The sequence below is a fragment of the Cibotium barometz genome, chromosome 47 (genome assembly GCF_041138505.1).
Source record: "Cibotium barometz isolate CiBa-2024 chromosome 47, ASM4113850v1, whole genome shotgun sequence".
Lineage (NCBI taxonomy): Eukaryota > Viridiplantae > Streptophyta > Polypodiopsida > Cyatheales > Cibotiaceae > Cibotium > Cibotium barometz.
The window spans coordinates 30,711,203-30,731,331 of NC_141092.1; the positions used below are offsets into that span (position 1 = coordinate 30,711,203).

The 20,129-nt window shown below is 44.8% G+C and overlaps 1 protein-coding gene across 1 annotated transcript in view; it reads left to right on the plus strand.

The window, feature by feature from the left end:
- Positions 1-20,129, plus strand: part of LOC147611578 (protein TAB2 homolog, chloroplastic-like) — a 77,254-nt gene that overhangs the window by 19,870 nt on the left and 37,255 nt on the right. The window contains exons 2-3 of the mRNA XM_086784662.1: positions 7,509-7,578; positions 7,677-7,848. Of these exons, the coding sequence (XP_086640788.1) occupies positions 7,509-7,578; positions 7,677-7,848 (242 nt within the window). The remainder of the gene's footprint in view (positions 1-7,508; positions 7,579-7,676; positions 7,849-20,129) is intronic.

The window sequence follows — 20,129 nt, forward strand, 5'->3', positions numbered from 1 at the left end:
GTTGTTTGCATAGAGACAGGGGCCTTTCTTAAATAGAGGCCGAAAGGGTACAAGTGAAGAGACACATCCCTGGGAAGGAGTGTGGCTTTGAATCAACGGTTATGTTCTTTGGACTTAGGGGTGTGTCTTTTAATGAATAGACATGTCCTTTGATAGTGACCCATGTGTAAGGGTGTGACCCTTCACAGGTGTCCTTTCAGTTAATAAGTGATAAAGGAGTAATTAAGGAGAGATTAAGAGAGTTAGTCACAATCGTGACATTCCCTCCCAGTTAAAAGAAGACTCCTGCTAAGAAGAGATGGTTGTCTTTGAAAGAATTCTCGAAGAAGTTTTGGATATTCCTGTAAGTCTTCATCACTTTGCCAAGTAGAGTCAGAATCATTAAGATCTCTCCATTTAACCAAAAATATTGAAGAACAAAGTTGGCAGGAATAAGGAGAGTATGGCCATAAGCTGCTTGAAAAGGTGTCATTCCAGTAGCTGAATGATAAGAATTATTATAAGCAAATTCCACCAAAGGTAAATATTCTTCCCATAAAGCTAATCGAGACTGAACATAATGACGCAGCATTTCTTCCAGAATCTGATTAACTCGTTCCGTTTGTCCATCTGTTTGTGGATGATAAGTAGAGCTAAAGAGTAAATTTGTACCAAGAGACTTGAATATGTAAAAATGTCCTGTAAACTTTGGATCTCGATCAGAAACTATAGATTTTGGCAATCCATGAAGTTTGAAGATATACTGTATGAACAGTACTACAATATCTGAGGCTTGGGCTGCTTTCTTGCACGGAATAAAATGTGCCATTTTAGAAAATCTGTCAACCACCACAAGAATCTTTGTATTGCCTTTAGAAGAACGTGTTAATGAAGCTGTCAAAAGACGATATGTCTTGTTGATGCCTGGGTGTGCAGCATAAGTGACCTCGTGATGTTCTTTCACCAATACTCTTCGAACATGAGTATCATGAGGTACACAAATACGGTCCTGATAATATAATAAACCATCCACTATTGTATATGCTCCATAAATCTTCAAGTCGGAAGGAGTTGCATTCTGAGAATTGAGAATTCGAAATGCATTTTCAAATGAGGTATATCCATTTCAATTGTAGAAATAGCCAAGACCGAAGCTGGCGGCATACGACTGAGGGCATCCGCAACCACATTGGTAAGACCAGGAACATACTCAATTGTCATATGAAAATTGGCTAAGAATTCGACCCGACGCGCTTGCCTAGCATTCATAACTGGCTGCGCGAAGATATATTTCAAAGAATGATGATCTGTTTTCACCACTGAATCTGCATCAAGGAGATAATGTTTCCATGCACGATAGGCATGAACAATAGCCAAAAATTCCTTGTCATATACCGGGTATCTTCCTTGAATTGCAGAGTGCTTATGACTGTCAAACGCAATAGCACGTCCTTGTTGCATTAAGACGGCACCAGTGGCAATATCAGAAGCATCCGTGTAAACATCAAAGGGGAGAGTAGAGTCAGGAATAGCCATGATAGGAGGAGTTGTCAAAGCTGTCTTTAAATTTCCAAAAGCTTGTGTTGCGGCTTCAGTCCATTTAAATGCAGGAGCGGACTTTAGAAGTTCTGTGAGAGGAGTAGCTATTTCGGAAAATCGATGAACCTTTGTGTGATAGAAGCTTGTGTTGCGGCTTCAGTCCATTTGAATGCAGGAGCGGACTTAGAAGTTCTGTGAGAGGAGTAGCTATTTCGGAAAATCGATGAACCTTTGTGTGATAGAAGTTGGCAAGTCCCAAAAAAGAACGAATATCATAGATGTTTGTGGGAGTTGGCCAATTGACAATAACCTGTATTTTCTTTGGATCCACGGAAATACAGTCTGTTGAAACAACATGTCCAAGGTACTCCAAGGATGTCTTGAAGAATTCACTTTTGCCTGGATTAATATGAAGAGCATTGTCACGAAGCACCTGGAAAACGATCTTAAGATGTGCCTTGTGTTCTTCCATATTACGACTGAACACCAGGATGTCGTCAAGGTAAATAATGACGAACTTGTCCAAAAAAGGACGAAAAAGATCATTCATCAGACTCATAAATGTTGCAGGGGCATTGGTTAACCCGAATGGCATGACTAGGTACTCGTAATGACCATATTTTGTGCGAAAAGCTGTCTTATATTCATCACCTTTGCGAATGCGAATTTGATGATATCGAGACTTAAGATCAATTTTGTTGGGTTTTATGCTGTGCACCCAGAGGAGTGCTAGTGATCATCAGTAGATTACTGGGGCACTTTTTACTTCAGTTAGTGGAGGTTTTTTTCCCCCAGTTTAGCTTAGTTTCACTTATAAACAGTTTATAAGTGTTTTGGTCCACTCGGCACATTTTATGGCCGGACATGTGAACACATCTTTTAGGTCACTTTATTATGTGGCTATTGTACTTCACATTATCAACTGAATACACAACTAGAGTCGTGTTCTCTCTCTGCTTTCCCACGTTTGTGTTTGCAGTACCTCCAAACCCTAACCCTAACAGCTGAAAGCCTTCATTTGGTATCAGAGCCATCCGTACAGGCCATCTCCACGAGCCACCCTCGCCGTTAGCTGTCCGTACGAATTCGCTGACAGCTACGGTCCTACTCCGTACTACTCTGCCTGCCCGTACTGTTCCACATCTGCGCAGCAAGACAAGTGCTTCCGTACAGTCAGCGCCGCCTTCAGTACCGTATTGTACTTGCTTCCGTACTGTACCTGCATACAGTCGACTGAACATGTACCTGCTCGCTCTGCTCCGTACTGTGCTCCGTACAGTACCACGATTGCAGCTGTCGTGTACCTGCTCGCCCAGCTCCGTACAGCACTAGTCGACTGTTTCCGTACTGTACTTGCTACGAGTACCTGCAGCTACCTACGACGAGTACGTGCTGTGTACTTATTCGCACTGCTTAGAACAGTGCTCAGTACAGTACCATGTACATCCGCCGTACAGTCATCGTACCTGCAGTCTGCTCCGTACAATCATCTATACCTGCACAGTACAACAGTCTAGTCATCCGTACCTGCACACTACAGTCAACTTGTACCTGTTGAAATCTCAGTTGTGGTAAGCTTTACAAGTTTTGAAAATTGGGCATTTTTCTCTGTAAAAATTTTCTGGCAGATACAGGCTGATTTTCTGGCAAAGAAATCTCTACAGGTTTTTTGCAAGGTTTTGGGTGCAGTAATTTTAGGCATTTTTGGCACTGTGTAAGCCATTTTTGCTGCTCTACTCAGTCAGTGGTGCATTGTGTTGCACATTCAGAGGATTGAGAGTGCAGGCATATTTGGGTTAACTGTATTCAGTGGAGTACTGTTGCTTTCAGGGTTCTTGCTATTGGGTTTTTTTTTTTGATACACAGGTACAACATTGTGCATTGGCATAATGGCAAATCAACAGCAGAGTGATGTATTCACGTATTTGTCTAAGGAAGACAAATTGGACGGCACGAACTACTACTTGTGGAGTTTTATGTTGAAAAATGTGCTTGTGGCAAAAGGTCTTTGGGATTTTGTTAGTGGTGATGAACCACGTCCAGGTCCATTGGCTCCAGAGACCCCAAGGGGGTGCTCATGGACGAGGACAACAGGTACAGGCTCCAGGTCAGCCATTGCCTGTTCAAAGAACAAATGCTCAGAAGACATGGGATGCCAGAGATGCACAAGCCTTGTCACTCATTGCATTGTCAGTACAGAGGTCTATTATACCTCATATTTGTTCAGCTGGCTCTTCATAGAATGCATGGGTGACTTTGGAGCAGATGTATGTTGCTCGTAATGAGGCTCGGATCTCGTTTTTGAAAAGAGAGCTGGAAAATCAAAAAATGCATGAAGGAGATGATATGTCTAGCCACTTAAACAAGCTGCAGGATTTGAGAGCGCAACTCATCAATGTGGATGAGATTATTCCTGAGACACAGCTTGTGTCCACCATCTTGCACTCTTTGCCAAGATCTTACTTGGCTTTTCATACCTCTTTGAATCTCAGCATGAGGAATGCTGTTGAACCCCTCAAGTATCAGGAACTTGTTGCTCTCTTGCTACAAGAAGAGCAAATGAGGAAGAATATGAATATGAACACAAGTGCTAAACAAGCATTTACTACTACAGGTCAAAAGGGGAAAGGCAAATCTCAGCCAAAGAGTTCAAATCAGAATTCAGGTGATGGTGGTTCATCTCAGGATACCAAGTAAAGTGATGGACAGCCCAAGAAGAAGGGCAAATGTCATTACTGTAAGAAGCCAGGTCACTACATCACAGAGTGTAGAAAGAGGATTGCCAAAGAGAAGGCAAAAGAATCTGGGATGTATGTAAATGATGCCTCTAAAGCTCCTCCAGAGACTGCTTCTTTTGTTGAGGACAGGGATTACTGTTTCTATACATGGAGCTATGATGCCTCTTGGTCTTCACAGGCACGCAGTATGACAGAGCATGCATGTACTTGGTATTTTGATAGTGGTGCTTCAAAGCATATCACATCTCGCAGGGATTTGTTTTGTCATGTAGGCCCTGTCCCTGTTGGCAAAACTGTGCAGTGTGCCAACAATGCTTCATATCCAGTTCGTGGCATTGGGGAGATTCAGCTCACAGCCATTGATGGCTCTATTCTTCGCCTTACAGATGCCTTATATGTACCAGGGATAAAGAAGAACTTGTTGTCCATTTCTTCTTTAGCACATTGTGGTATTCAAGTCCACTTTGATGATGACAAATGCATGGTCAGAGACAAAGCCAATGCTTTGACCTTGATGCTTACTGGTACATTATGTCATGGACTTTATCAGTTGGATGCATTTTAGCCAATGGATCAGTCTGCTTATAATGCATTCACTCTTACTCCTGCTATGGTTGATGCGGAGTTATGGCATACTCGCATGGGGCATGTAAATTTTGGTAGTCTTATGCTTATGCAGCGACATAACATGTTTACTGACCTACCTCTTATGGAGAAGCCTCCAGATCACATTTGTGAAGGATGTATTTTGGGAAAAATGCATCGGTTTTCCTTCCCACGTGATCAGGCTCTACGAGCAACTGCAAAGTTGCAGCTTATACACAGTGATCTTTGTGGTCCCAACTCCCAACTCTGATGAAGATCTATGCATTTGTTTCATCCTGTCCCTTTTCCCTTCATGTCATGTCCTTGAACACTTTCTCTGGTCTTCTTTTCCTGAGTATTGAGTTTGGCACTCTCACTCCACCCCTTGGAGGATCATCCTCCCTTGGAACCGTTGCATGAAAGCCTTTCTTGGTGTGCCCCAAGTGGCACCTGACTCACGAGATTGCCATTTCCTTGGGTCTTGTGGAACACCACCAACCAACCTCCTGGTGTCACCATTTGGTCCCTTCACTAGTCTTGATCAGTGTTTTGGGCCAAGCCCATATACAGAGTAGAACCAAGGTGAGAACGGGGATTTTCCACAGAAGAAAGCTGAAGCATTCACTGGCAAAGTTTAGCTTGAAAGATGGCTATAGAGCATGAGCAACATGGGAATTTAATCATAAAAGTGACTTACAATGTTTATAAGTCAATGTGTTCACACATCATTATTGAAGGGTTGGATACATTATTATTTTTGGGAATGGATAGGTGGACAAAAGGAGGCACCTAGCATAAACTTGGGCTACAAGCCTGGAAAAAGCATAAATTGGATATTTTGGGTAAGTTTAGCCACTTTTGGCAAAAAGGAAAAGCACAAGCCAAAAGTAGGGCTGGTCGACTTTATTAAAAGCAGGGAGTGGGGATTCTCTTTTGGGGAGTAGGCGCATGCCTCTGCTGGCCGAGTGCAGCTTTCTCTCCCTCCTCTTAGTGCTGGCCGCACAGCAGACCCTCTGTGGGTACTTTCTTGCGCTGGCGGTGCAGCAGGCAGCCGAGCTGTCTTCTGATGTTTCTTTACTATGTGCTTCTCTTTGATATTATTGGCCGTGTAACAGACGGTGTTTGGGGCTGATTCAGGGCTGATTTTGGGACTGTTTTGGACAGATTTTGGTGCTGTTTGTATCTTGGCTCTAGACAGAGATCTGGGCAAGAGTCTTGCTGATGCTTTGTGGAAAATCCGATGCTTTATGCACCCGCACCTTGGTTTTTGTAAAAAGCTTCTAATTGAATAAAGAAGTTCCTATGGGGGGGCCATCCGTTCTGGTTGAGTGTGGTGTCGTTATATTATTTGTGCCTCTACCGCTGTGTTTTTCATAGCTCTGTCTGGTATTTGAAGTGTTTGTCTATCACTCCGGGTCCCCGATTTTAGTGACACGTGGGAACTTCTTCCATGTCTTGTTTTCCTTTCCTTGGACTGTGCACCTTCATTTGGGATTGAATCAATGTTTAGCCTTGCTGAGCCTCATGCTATGATACCAATATCACACGCGGAAGCTCTGGGAGTCTTCTTTCAGCCCTAAACACCATCTTGGAACAACCTGATGCAAAATGCAAGCAAGAGAGATCGAGAGAAGAGAGAGAGAGAGAGAGAGAGATAGCTAAGTATTCAGTTTTTCTATAGTACAAAAAGGTACATCTTGGCTAGCCAACTGGCTGCCCCATCAAAAGGTGGTGAAATACCTAATCTAATCCTAAGTTCATGACCCAGTCCAAGGAAGGATTGAATGAATCAAAATGATGAGCAAAGTTGCCTTAAATGGGCCTTTGGAATTTCTAGTAAATTGGCCGGCTGTTGTTGGCCAGGTCGTGGACAAACTCAAGTGTTCTTGCTGTAGCCGACAGGTCTTCTTCTCATTCATGCGCTGGCTGACAGCCACTCTTGTTCACCACCGGTTTTTCCCCTGCCGATACCAGCAACAAATGCTCCAAAATCTGCTTCTAACCTAATTCTTTACCTTGTTGCCCTTCAGGATTTGTCCTGAGATCAGTCCTACACGTCTTCCACATGACATCCTGTCATCCCGAGACAGCCTGATGAATGGGGAGTCCGGGTCATACTAGAATGTGCATACTTAGCTATACCATGACTCGTGCCCATCTGCTGCTAGCTGTTGGGAGGATTGTAGTGCGAGCCTCGGGAGTCTCTAGGGGGCCATGACACTGATCTTGTGAATGTATGTGACTGTCTGGAAGAGTGCCTCTACTACCATGGGTGCTGCAGCAAACTCTGCCAGGATCTTATCACGTGGGACCGATGGTTTGCTGCCTATCATACGGGAGAGCATCGTGACCTGAGGCCTCTCTATTTTGGCCATTTGGCTGCTGTGAGATCGGGTGCCCAGAAGGGTTCTCCATTCATAAATGCCGGAGTGACCAAGGTGTCAAATGGCCACATCTTGGTCCTAGGCTCTTGGAAATGGGCCTGGAAGCACTGTCTGAAGCATACCCTCGCATCAGTCTAGCCTCTGCAGCATGGCTCATCGAGAAGACCGGTCCGGTAAAAGTGACTCCCAAGTACACATGAGTGTACGCATGTATGAGAGAGAGAGAGAGAGAGAGAGAGAGAGAGAGAGAGAGAGGTTACTAGTGTTTCTTTTCATTGTCCAGGTCTCAAATGCAAAATATTGTCTCAAAAGCTTGTGCGGAGCTTGATATTCAGGCTGTTCCCAGCCGCAGGGTATACACTTTATGCTTCAGTCACTAGGTTGCAGTTTGCGTTTCCTTTTTGTTTTATTTCCTTCTCAATAATTACTCTATTCGATTTGTTGGATGCAGTGTATCTCATTGATACGTTGGCTAGATGAGAGGTATCAATCTGTTTACAGCCAACATCCTGGTTTTCAGGAAAATGCAGCGCCTCTTTTACAGGTGGAGCAATCATTTCCTCTTGAACTTCCTGACAACTTGCGAGGTGATCAGTGGGCATTTGTTCAACTTCCACTTTCAGGTTGCCATGCTTGTGCTTTAAGCCGTCGAAAGTATTTATTTCATGATTCAATGACAGTTAAAAATATAATTTTCGAGAACATATTTGTTGTTATTTCTAGTCCTTCATTGATGTGGTTTAGGGTCCTCTTAATTGTAGAGCTCTTTGGTCAGAATCTAGTCACATGATTATGTTTTAGCTTTCTCCATGAGGCACCTGTAAGTGGGATTTGATGGTTGTGTACCCAACTTGCAAAATTTACACTTAAGGTTTGTACTTTTGTTAGCTATCTTTCTCACGAATAGCTACAAGGAAACCTATTCAAAGTATGACAGATGTCATAAAGGTCTTAATTGTCAGAAGAGTGTGCTAACCTATCTTTCTTTGGTGGTGACTAAAAGATTGTCAAGTGGATGCTTGACAGATTGTGTCAAGACCAAAAGGAGGAGATCTTTCCTTGAAGGAGCTGAAAGAAAGATGATGTAGTTCCCATAGAACTTATGTATCTGTGCTTTTGGTCTTCAAGATTTTCACATGTGAAACAGAAGAAGTTAATGTTTTTTGGTTGCTACCACTACTAAACTGCTGGAAAATCCAATCCTGCTGGTGTGTTGTGTCCATTGTTGACTGCACATTTCCAATCTGTAGCATTGTAGCATCTCGCCCACAGCCAGGGGAGCTTCCGTAGCCACCATGCACCGCCCGGACAAGTTGAGGCCTACCAGGCACTCAATCCTACAGACACACGCTGGAGGTTCCACCCTCTAAGTGCTGTCCACATTGGTTTTCAGCATGACCAGCCATGCATAGATCCTGTTCCTTCTCTGCACACCACAAAGAGTGTCTTCTAAATTTTTGCTGTAAGATAGACATTGTTCCGGCGTTTTCAGAGGCCAAAACTAGCCCAAAACTTTGATTTTCAGCCTCCAAGCTGTATGGCCAGCAAAGAAGAAAGAGAGAGAATGTTCTGCTAGTAGCCTGGTTCCCAATCGGTGAAAGGCCCACCCAAGAGTAATCGATCAGCATAGAAGATGTCAAAGCAGCCATGACTTTTAGTTTTCAGCACCTTGGTATTGCTGAATATACAGTAAATCAGCTCCAAAATCAGAAATCACCCCCAAAATTGACACTTCTCGCGACAGAAGTCCACCACAGAATAGTCTACCACCTTTGGAACACAGCTGGCATCAAAAAATAAGCTCTAAAAACAGTAGAGAAGAAGTCACCTAGCTCTATAGCTTCAAAACCAACTGAGAATCCTCAATTCTGAGCAAGAGAGGAATAGAAAAGCACAAGTGAGAGCTTGGAGTGCTAGGCGAGCCATGGTTTGCTTCTTTTAGCTGGGTGCCCTTCTAATTATGTGTATCCAGACCTGGATTAGCAACTCGTGGAGCCCGAATAGGACGCCCAAATTTGATAAATTTCCTGGGTACATTAATAAGTCCAGCCTAGATGTGAACCCACTTATAAGTTTATAAGTTTGCCTGCCCACATTTGAGTGAGTGTATACCTGCAACCATAAAGCCTTAGTAGCATGGCTATAAACATTAAATTGGGCAAAAGTTCACACTTACCACCTGCAAAACACATAAGAATACCGTCTTAGTCCCAAACAAGTGTGCACACACGTCCACAGGGTGACCAGGCATCCTTGGGTCCCATGAACATTTACAGCCAAAATACCAGGCATTGTCCAAGCAGACAAAACATGTCACACATGTCACACAAATAAAACAAAAGCCAGCACACACATGGCTATGCAAAATGTTACTGGAAAAATTTCCAATCTTCCCATTGTACATTTGTAGGCCTTCTGTCGTGCACAACGCGAAGACCAAAATGTCATGGACACCATCCATGCAAATCTCGGGCACCGCCTGTCTTGAGTAAACCCATATATGTTATAGACGCCTCATGAGTACCACCCATGAATCCCATGTACAGCCATAAAAATAGGAGACGGTGACAAGCAAACCAGCATTGGTATTGATCAAGCCTTCATAAGCACAAACAGAAATTGGAAGACCAAAAAGAAGATTCGATGCAGTTTCTGCACGAAGAAGTGGACTGTTTTATGAAGAAAGAGCAAGAACAAGTGCAGCACCATGCCAAGCCCCTTGAAGAAGATGTTCTAGACTCTTCTAAAGAACATGGTGCTGATAAAGAAGAAATTCATGTTGCGATGGACCGGGTCAAAAGCGTGACTTTAGGCGAGATCCAAGACGATTGGGCATTCTAAGCCTCTTCTCCCCTTCGTCATTTTGTATGAGTCAAGGGTTCTCTCCCCTAGAATCTGAGTATTTTGGATTTCTTTTGGAATTGTTGTAAAGCCTTGATGCTTTAAAAGGCAAAGATGTATTCTTATCCCAGTTAGGACTCCGAAGGAGTCGGCGGGGTGACTAAGCAATAATCTCAGCTTCGGTCATAAGGTGATTGACGGAATAGCATGGCACGGGAGGTGCGCATAGCTAAGGTCGCCTCTTTGCAGTGATGTGATGGAGTTGGATGTTGGTTGCTTCTTTTGCATTCGGGTCTTACCATCTCCGTTCCAAGGGAGGATGTTGGAATAGTTGGAGTTTGAGTCGTGTTAAAGGATGTCTAGATCTTGGAGTGAACACATTAGGTGTGAACCACCTCTTAATAAGGGACAAAAGATAGGGCCTTGTGCCTATAAAAGGATTGTACATGGTGGATGTTTTATTACTCATAATTCAGTCACTGTGTTGTTGGGCAATCTTGCTCTCTCTTGTATGTCGTCCCATCTCACTGCAAAGAGGCCTGGAGGAAACTCCGAGAGCATCGCCCTCCCACACCTATCACCTGCCTGGACACATGGCACTCCTATGCACGCTTCCTCTATCATATCCCCCATCAACCACCCCTACCCCCTCCATCAGATCCCTGCCCCACCACCTCCACCTTCTTCACAAAGGGCATGGTCCTCAAGGCTATTCGTAGACTATGCAATGGGCGAGCCCAGGATCATGAGGGACTCACTGCCGCGAGTACTTCTCGCATGACGATGATACCTTGGCGCCCCTATTAGCCTACATGTTCAATAGAGCCCTTTGTGAAGGATTTCCACCCTCTTGGTCCACCAACACCATCACCCCCATCCTCAAAGCCGGAGATCCACTTGATCCTGATAATTACAGGATGATCATGATTGGCCACACATTGGCCAAACTCTATGGATCAGTGCCAGAGGTGGAGCTCAGTTCATTTGCAGAGATGCAGAGACTCAGGACAGGCTGGCTTTCGGAGGAGCTACTCTGCCCTTGACCACATCTTCACTCTGTGCCATCATCGAGGAGGGTAGAGCACGACATCAGAGGATTTACTGTTGCTTTGTGGATTTCTGCAAAGCTTTTGATACTGTACCCCGAGCCCGCCTTCTACATCGTCTACAGGAGATAGGAGTCCCATCTGACATGGTTTGGAGCATCATCGCCCTCTCTGAGTCCGTCACTAGACGAGTGAGCCCCAGGAGGTACATCACAGTAGATTTCCAGCACTATTGGGGTGAAACAGGGCTGCCCTTTGTCACCCACTCTTTTCGGTCTCTACATTGATGAGATCTCGAGCTTCTTTGACGGATTAGGCGGGGCTGGTCCCACATTGGCAGGCATATTGATCCCCATACTACTTTATGCAGATGACATCGTCCTCCTCTTAGACTCAGCAGAGAGGCTTCAGAGACAGTTGGATGCCTTACAGGACTTTTGCACTCAGCGGGACCTCTCTGTTAACCTTGGTAAAACCAAGGTAATGGTCTTCATTACCTTTCACCCGTTCACATCCAGATTGAGCTTCACATATAGAGGGGATCTTGTGGAGATTGTCTCATCCTATGTCTACCTTGGTGTCACTTTCAGTGGCCCACGCTTCACCATGCTTCCCGCAGCACATGCCAGAGTGACATGGGGTTATGTAGCCTTGAGCTTACTTGAGCGGCAGTGCTTCCAGGCACATTTCCAGGAGCCCAGGATGAAGGGCTGGCTTGATAGTAGTGGATGCACTCTTCCAGATAGTCACATACCTCCATCACATCAGTCACATGGATCCCCACAGGTACCCGAGGCTTGCCCTGGAGTCCTCAAGACAGCTAGCACTTGAGGTCCACTCTGGAGTATGGTATGCACTAGTTTCCACTTGGTTCTCAGTATATGGGCTCCGCATGGACCGCCTACCCCCCCCTTCAGTACAGTTTGGACTCCCCTTTTCTCTGGCACTCTCACGAGGAAACCAACTGGGTTATCTGGTTAGATCTTCTCAGCCTCTACACCCATTGCACGTGGACCACACCTTCGGAGCTCCCTACGAAGATGCACTTCTATAGAGATCGCTTCCTCACACTCCCTGAAAATTGATTCATCCAGCAGCCGGGCTACTTGAGTGTTCATATGTCCCATGCCATGCGGATTGCGATTGGCCAGATACAGGTTTCATCCCATCGCCTCATAGTGGAGACATGTAGAGTTGAGCGCATCTTCAGAGTCGGGAAGCTCATACAGAGACCTAGAGGGGAGAGGATCTGCCGATTATGCCACAGAGAGGTTGAGACGGAGGAGCATTACATATGCCGTTGCCCAGTATACTATGAGATCCGCGGGATGTTTCATTGTCTATTTCGTGAGGGATTTGGTCCACTCTCTAGGATCATTGACTTCCAAGACCAACGTTGCCTAGGCCTCTTCTTGCTTGAGCTTCGCAGACACAGGGACACCTTCTTGAGAGAGCTTCGGCCTAGCCACCCCGCCCCTTCCCTCTCCAGCCAACCATCACCAGTTTCTTCCGGACCTAGGAGGTGGATGACACCGATATAGTGGCTCTTGTGGACCCTCCACGAGTTGCTCCGGACCTACCTCGCCCGAGAGGAGTTACCCCGCCCCCGCCCCCGCCCCCGCCCTCCCCCTCTCCCCCCTCCCCCCCCGTTGACCACGATCACCTCATCAGCTCCAGATCCAGGACATGCTCCACTGCCATCAAGCTACCTTTTCATGACATAGCTGAGGGAGACCTCTCGGCCATACTCATTAGCCCCATGCTTGATATTTTGGAGAGTGGTATACCATCTACTCGGAGTTGATGCTGCCCTCATGTTTCTATGTTCTTAGTATCTCCATGATGAGTTTCCATGGACAGTTTTGTATCACCTAAGTGAGATAGCTATTTTATGTTTTCTTTCTGTTTTATTTTCCATTCCATGATGAGATATGCCATGGACATTATTGTATCACTTTGGTCTCATAGGCCCATTGGGTCTTTAGTAGACGCTTAATATATCTCTCTTTCTTTCTCTCTCCACTGAGGGCCCGTTTATACCCTCACACATTCATGAGCCCTCATGTGCCTAGAGATGTCTTTGTGTGGACACTTTCGTCCCCTCTTAGTAGCTTCCGAGGTTCCCCATTGTTCCCATGTTTCCCATTTTTCCATGTTACTCTTGATCTCTAGATCTATAGATCTTTTCTCACTTTTTTCTGTTACACACCACTGACATTTGTACTTCATCTGACGAGATTATTGTGACTTTTGGTCTCATAGGTCATTTTGGCCTTTCGAAGACGTTAATATAGATTTCATTTCTTCCATCCATGGCTGCTCATCCACATACCATGGCTTGAGCTCTCCATCCTCTTCTCTTGCACTCAACTCTTGGGCATGATGGTATCTCACAACTACAACCCCCACAATAGCCGCTTCTACACCATCAAATCTTGTGATGACACAGAAGGAGTTTGATCATAAAGTAACATAGGCCGTGGCCTAAGCCTTGGCAATGCACGCAACCACCTACCTCATCTACTTGTTGAAGTCGTAACTTTAGCAGTCTGTTTTGCTCCATCGGCACTAGAAGGAAATCTTTAGTGCTTTGCGGAGTGTTTCTTCTATGCTGTGTTGGGTAGGTGGGCAGCTAGCCTGCACACACACACACACACACACACACACACACACACACACACACACACAACCTCAAGCATAGAGAAACGTGAGTGCTGGAAAAGATACTCAATAATGATAAAATGAAAGTACAAGTGAGTACATAAAGTAGCCTAGGGCAAAGTGCCCAACACACATAAGTGTGTTCACATGGGGAAAAAACCTGTGTCCAGTCACAGGGAAAAAATGCCCGTGAGTAAGCTGTGTTCACACCTGAACTAGCCGGGAGTGGACATGACCAACAAACCCCCCTCAAGTGAACGGTGTGAATGGGAAGCAGGGTGATAAAGCTGTGAATGCTGACTTGCACTATGCTCCATAGTTATCATTTTTTCAAAGAGTGAGGCTGAACATAAAGAGCATCTTGCCATTGTTTTTGAAGAGCTAAGGAAACATAAACTTTTCATCAATGGGAAGAAGAGTGAATTCCTCTTGTCAGAAATTCACTATTTAGTGCATATTGTCTCCAAAGATGGAGTACACATGGATCCCACAAAGATTCAAGCCATCAAGGATTGGCCAGAACTGCAGAATGTGCATCAAGTTAGGAGCTTTATTGGTTTATGCTCTTATTATCGTCGATTTATTTGACACTTTGCTTTCTTAGCTTCATCGTTACATGATCTAACGAAGAAGAAAGTAGCATTCCGTTGGTCGGCTCCCGAAAAGACAGCTTTTCGGAAGTTGAAGGATGCCATCATATCAAGGCCAGTTCTTATTATTCCAGATTTACATAGACCTTTTGTGGTCAAGTGTGATGCATGTGGAGATTGTTGGGGGGCTGTTTTGAACCAACATGGAGATGCAGTGGCTTTTGAAAGCCGCCGCCTGCAACATGCGGAATTGTATTTGCAGGTTTATGAGAAAGAGTTGTTAGCCGTTATTCATGCCCTTCAAACATGGAAGCATATTATCTTTTGGGGATTGAATTTATGGTAAAAATAGATCACGAGAGTTTACAACACTTTCTTACACAACCTAAACTCTCGGAGAAGCATCTAAGGGGGGCAAACTTCTTGTCCATGTTCCATTTTCAGATTTTGATTACCCCCGGGCAAGAAGAATTTGGTGGTGGATGCTTTGTCACGCAGGCCTCAAGTGCATGCCGTAACTACTGCCTATCATCAGGACTTATCAGGGATGCGAGATATGCATGCATTGGATACAGATTTTCAGCTTATTTAGGCTGATTTGAATAATGGTACTACTGTCACAACTTATTCGATTGGAGATGGGTTTCTGATAATGCAGAATCGTATTTTTGTAGTGCGTGAATTACGCCAAAAGGTTATGGAAGAGTGTCATGCTCCGCCATATGCTGGTCATCGTGGTATTCTGGCTACTACACAGGCTTTGGAAAGATATTTCTTTTGGCCAGTTCTATGCAGGGATATTAAAGCTTATGTGCGAGAGTGCATAGTGTGTCAGAAAGTCAAGTTTGACAGACACAAGACACCTGGTTTGCTTCAGCCCTTACCCATTCCACAGGAACCATGGAAAAGCATTGCTATGGATTTCATTATAGATTAGCCGAAATCGGCACATGGAAATGATGCTATATGGACTATTATAGGTCGTTTTAGCAAACAAGCACACTTTATTCCTGTGAAGAAAACAATCAAGCCATAGCACATGGCAAAGTTGTTCTTAGCTCAGAATTTCAAACATCATGGCATGCCCAAGTCTATTGTGGGGGATAGAGATCCTCGGACTACCAGTTTATTTTGGCGGGCATTGTTTGATAATATGGGCACAAAGCTGAGTTTTTCATCGGCTTATCATCCTCAAACGGATGGTCAGAGTGAAATTGCAAATTCAGCTGTGCTTTACTTGGCTCAAGTGTTATGTATCTGAGCAGAAGTCAGATTGGGAAAAGTATTTGCCATTGGTTGAGTTTGCATACAATAACACAGTGCATTCTTCAACTAATAAGACTCGATTTGAGATAGTCTATGGCAAGGTGGTATCTTACGAACAAAAGCTGAAATCTTTGCAGCAGGTGAGTAAGATACTGCGTTTGCATAGGTTCGGTCAGCCATAGAAAGATCTCAAGCTAAGCAAAAAAAGGCAGCTAACGAACACAGGCGAGAGGTGGTTTTCAAGGAAGGTGATTAGGTATTACTTAAGTTTGAGAAAGCAAGTCTTCGGAAGCAGCCAGGTAAAGAAGGCCGGTTTCCTAAGCTTTCAAGAAGGTATCCTAAGCTTTCAAGAAGGTATTACGGGCCATTCCAAATCTTGCAGAAAATAAATGAAGTGACATATAGATTTGTATTGCCCGATCACAAGAAAATACACAATGCCTTTCATGTCAGTTTGCTGAGACCTTATGTGGGACCACCTCCTATGGAACCAATTTTGGAAGATCCACCAAAAGTGGATGAACTTGAGGAGGTAATGCAACCTGAGCAGATAGTTTTTCATAAAGAGCGCAAGCATGCAGGTGGCAAGCTAGTGCCCAGGTATCTTGTGAAGTTTAAAAACCATTCGGTTATGGATGGACGAGGATTATTTTGTGGATTATCAAGAGCTTCTGAAGGCCTACTTGGAAGCTTTTCAGTTGCAGTCAACCGCTTAGAAACCGGGGGGGGGGGGGGGGGGGGATGTCATAAAATTCCTTACAGCTTCTATTTTTCTACTGTTCATGTGGCATGTGGAGCCTGACATGACATACATGTATGGCTGGTGTAGCCTAACATGGTGTGTCTGTGTGGCATATGGAGCCTGACATGACAGTATATGTGTGGCTAGTGTAGCCTGACATGATAGTACATGTGTGGCTTGTGGGGCCTGACATGGTGTACATGTATGTCTCATGGAGCCTGACATGATGTAATACCCTAGGACTAGCTATCCTGGAGATCTTTTGTATTTATGTTCTAGGAAGGTTCCGGAAGGATCATGAGCCTTGGACATTTTATCGGATACAACGGAGCAGATGGGTGTTTCTTCTAGTCTAGCTGCACTCATGTGTATGCATGACTTTGATTTTATCTTTGGATGACTTGTATTGTTTGCCGGGACAATGCTTGAGATTTCTGCCTGCGTTGTCCATGGGGCCGGGGACGCCTGAGCACCCTCTGCACGTGTATGTGCACACCTGTTTGGGAATGACAGGTGGTCTACATGTGTTTTGCAAGTGGTAAGTGTACCCAAAAACCCAATTTACAGCTTTATGGTTTCATATACTGATAATTATGGGTGCAAGTTCACACACACTTATAGGTGGCCGGAAAACTTATAAGGTATTCACACTGGGCATGACTATTTTAATACATGTGGAAGCCATAAGGTGGGCACCGGACTAGATGTGAACCAACTAAAGGTGCCCCCTTCTGGACCAAAAAAGCACATGTGTGGGCTGTTTTCAGCAGGGAAGCCCTATTATGGGAGAAAACTCCAGTTCTGGGGTAGGCGCCTGCTTTTTGGGGTGGGTGAGGGCTGGTCGACCTATTGGAGAGCAGGTTTGGTGGATTTCTCACGTGAAATCTCATCTAGGTGGAAGATGGTGGCTGTCCAATCATCATGCAAGCCTCTATTAATGTTGGCAAGCTGTAAACAGCCACAGGAGAGGCTGGTCGACTGGTAATCAAGCTGCGGTAATCTTTGGCGGGCTGATAACAGTCATATACAGAGGCTGGTCGACTGTCCGGGAGGCTAGAAGGCTGATCGTTTTTGAGGTACAAGCGGGTATCTGTTGATTGGTGGTCTTCTGGAGCATAGACTACTGTTGTATGACCTGTTTTAGGGTTTCTAAGGGCTGGTTGACTGTTGTAACAGCCTTAAAAGGCTGGTCGACCTACCCTGTGAACCTAACAGGTAAAAGAAAGAGAATGAAGAAGAGCTGTCCCGGGCTGATGCGGGAGTGCTATGCGCTGTCCATGGTTGTCCTGCATGTGCTTTATGCCGGGAATGCTCTTGGTTTCTGAGGAGGAGTGTCCAACTCAGAGCTTGTGAATTGTTTTGATTTGTTTTCATATTGTATTGGAAGAAATAGGTGCAGCCAGTGGTGGTGAACCCTGGTCACCCGCAAAGCTGTATTGGAAGCAGACTCCTTTTTCGTAATCTAACCATAGGGGGGGGGTGTCAGCCCCTCTTCTAGCCCCTAGTGTGGTGTACTGTGAAGTGTTGCTATATGTGTTTATTTAGATTTCATGATTGTTAAGATTTTCCGTGTTCAGTTGCCCTTGTGTTTACACTGCTCCCGTGTGGGTGCTACTTGAATTGCATTAGACTGAGAGGGGATGTACAGTAACGCACACTTTGCTCCTTTTGTGATCGCTCTTTGAATGTGGGAAATGAGTGGAATGCTAGGAATCCCAGCGAATCATGAGAGGCTTAGGAAAGCCTTCAATGATGGTGAAAGTGTCCTGCTTCCAGTCAAGAATGGGTGCATACTGTCTAAACCACTGGATCCCGAGGATCATGTCACACACTAAGAGAGCGGCGAAATGCGAACAAACTATTGGTGGCCGAAATGCCTATGAACGATCTGTAGGAGAAATGCTTATGGAACACGTGGCTATCTATGCCTACGAAGAGTGATTGTTTTATCTTATTACATTAGCCTACCTCTCATCCAAGGTGTGTGGTTAGAGTACCAACACGGAGTGCATGTGGTAGAGTGAACATTATGTTCCTAAGCTCTCTAGCAATTTGCTCTCAGTGTTTTGGATTGCAGGGAAAGGCTATGATGTCTACTTTGACAATTTAGTTCTTGAGATCATTGACACTAGCACCTTCCAGATTGTTGTCAAAAGTGTATAGGAAGGTAGCTTTTATAGGTTGAAGGACTTCGGTGGCTCTTTGAATGAGTCACAATCTCATCTGCTACAACTTCAAAGCTATCATGCTTTGGTAGCTCAGGAGGATACAACGTTGTGGCATGCTCGCTATAGGCACTTAAACTATACTTCTCTTCAGCAACAATTGTCTTCTCAACAGATGGTCGAGGGTCTTCCGCAGCTAAAACCCTCCCACTCCACTTCTGTGGTTTGTTTGCATGGCAAGCAACACTGAGAGCCTTTCCCTCATCAGGCTACTCATCGGGCTTCTTACATCCTGGAGCTTATCCATATGGACTTGTGGGGTTCCATGCGGACTACTACCCAGGGTGGTGCTAGGCACTTCATGCTTATTGTTGATGATTTCTCATGTAAAGTTTGGGTGTATCTCTTGGTAGAAAAATCTCAAGCTTTTTCCGCTTTCAAGAGTGGGTGCCTCTGGTCAAGGATGTGACCACACAAAAGGTTCGATAGGTCGGTTCGGACAATGGAGGAGAATTCATCTCCAAAGCCTTCCACAACTTTTGTTCACAGAAAGGTATTGGCCGTCAGTTCTCCACACCTCGCACTCCACAGCAAAATGGTGTGGTTGAATGCAAAAACATGATCGTTTAGGCGATAGCCCTTACCATGCTTTCTTCTTCCGATCTTCCTCTCTCTTTCTGTGGAGAAGTTGAGATCACTGCTGTCTCCATCATCAACCGTTCTCCCACAAAGGCGGTTGCTAATATGACACCAGAGATGCTTTTACACGACAGAAACATTAAGTTTCACATCTCAGGGTTTTCAACTGTGATGCCTATGCTCATATCCCTAATTTTGCCAGGTCCAAATTTGATCCCAAACCTAGGAAGTGCAAATTCCTTGTTTATAGCTCTCAATCCAAAGCTTACAAATTATGGGATCTGGAGACAAAGTCCTTAGTGATTTCTCGCGATTGTCACTTTGTTGAACCCTCGTCCGATGATTCGTGCTCTGACCGTGAGCTTACCATAGAGGTTCCTCATCCTCCTGCTTCTTCCTCTTCTTCCCCAGTATCCCCAGCCCCATCAGCTTCTCCACCCCCCATCCCAAGTTTATCTGCCCTCACCTTCTCCTACTACTCCTGCATTTGTGCAGCAGAGGATTGCCCCCAGGCTTCCTTGATGGCTGGAAGCCAGTGTTCGTGACTCTAATCTCTCAGATGTTGATCTTCGTCAGCTTGTTGACTCCTTAGAAGCACCTTTGACACGGGCATAGAGATTACAACAACTTCATCATTCTTGTAACCTTGCCTTGATGAGTAAATTAGTGCAGTCATATGAGCCTGCTACAGCTATGATAGAATGTACAGCGGAAGAAGGGAAAGTGGAAACACAGGAGAGAGAGAGAGAAAGAAAGATTTTATTAACGTCTTCCAAAAGACCGAACTCGGCCTATGAGACAAATCGGTGTACCTGTATGGGGTATCCTCTGTCATCCCAACAAAATGAAAAAGTACTGAACTAAAAAAGCTGAATCTGGGTGTGCAATAAGTACAATGAGTGGTGAAGGGGATGGAGCTCTACTACTAGGAGAATGCAAAGCTATATGCATGGA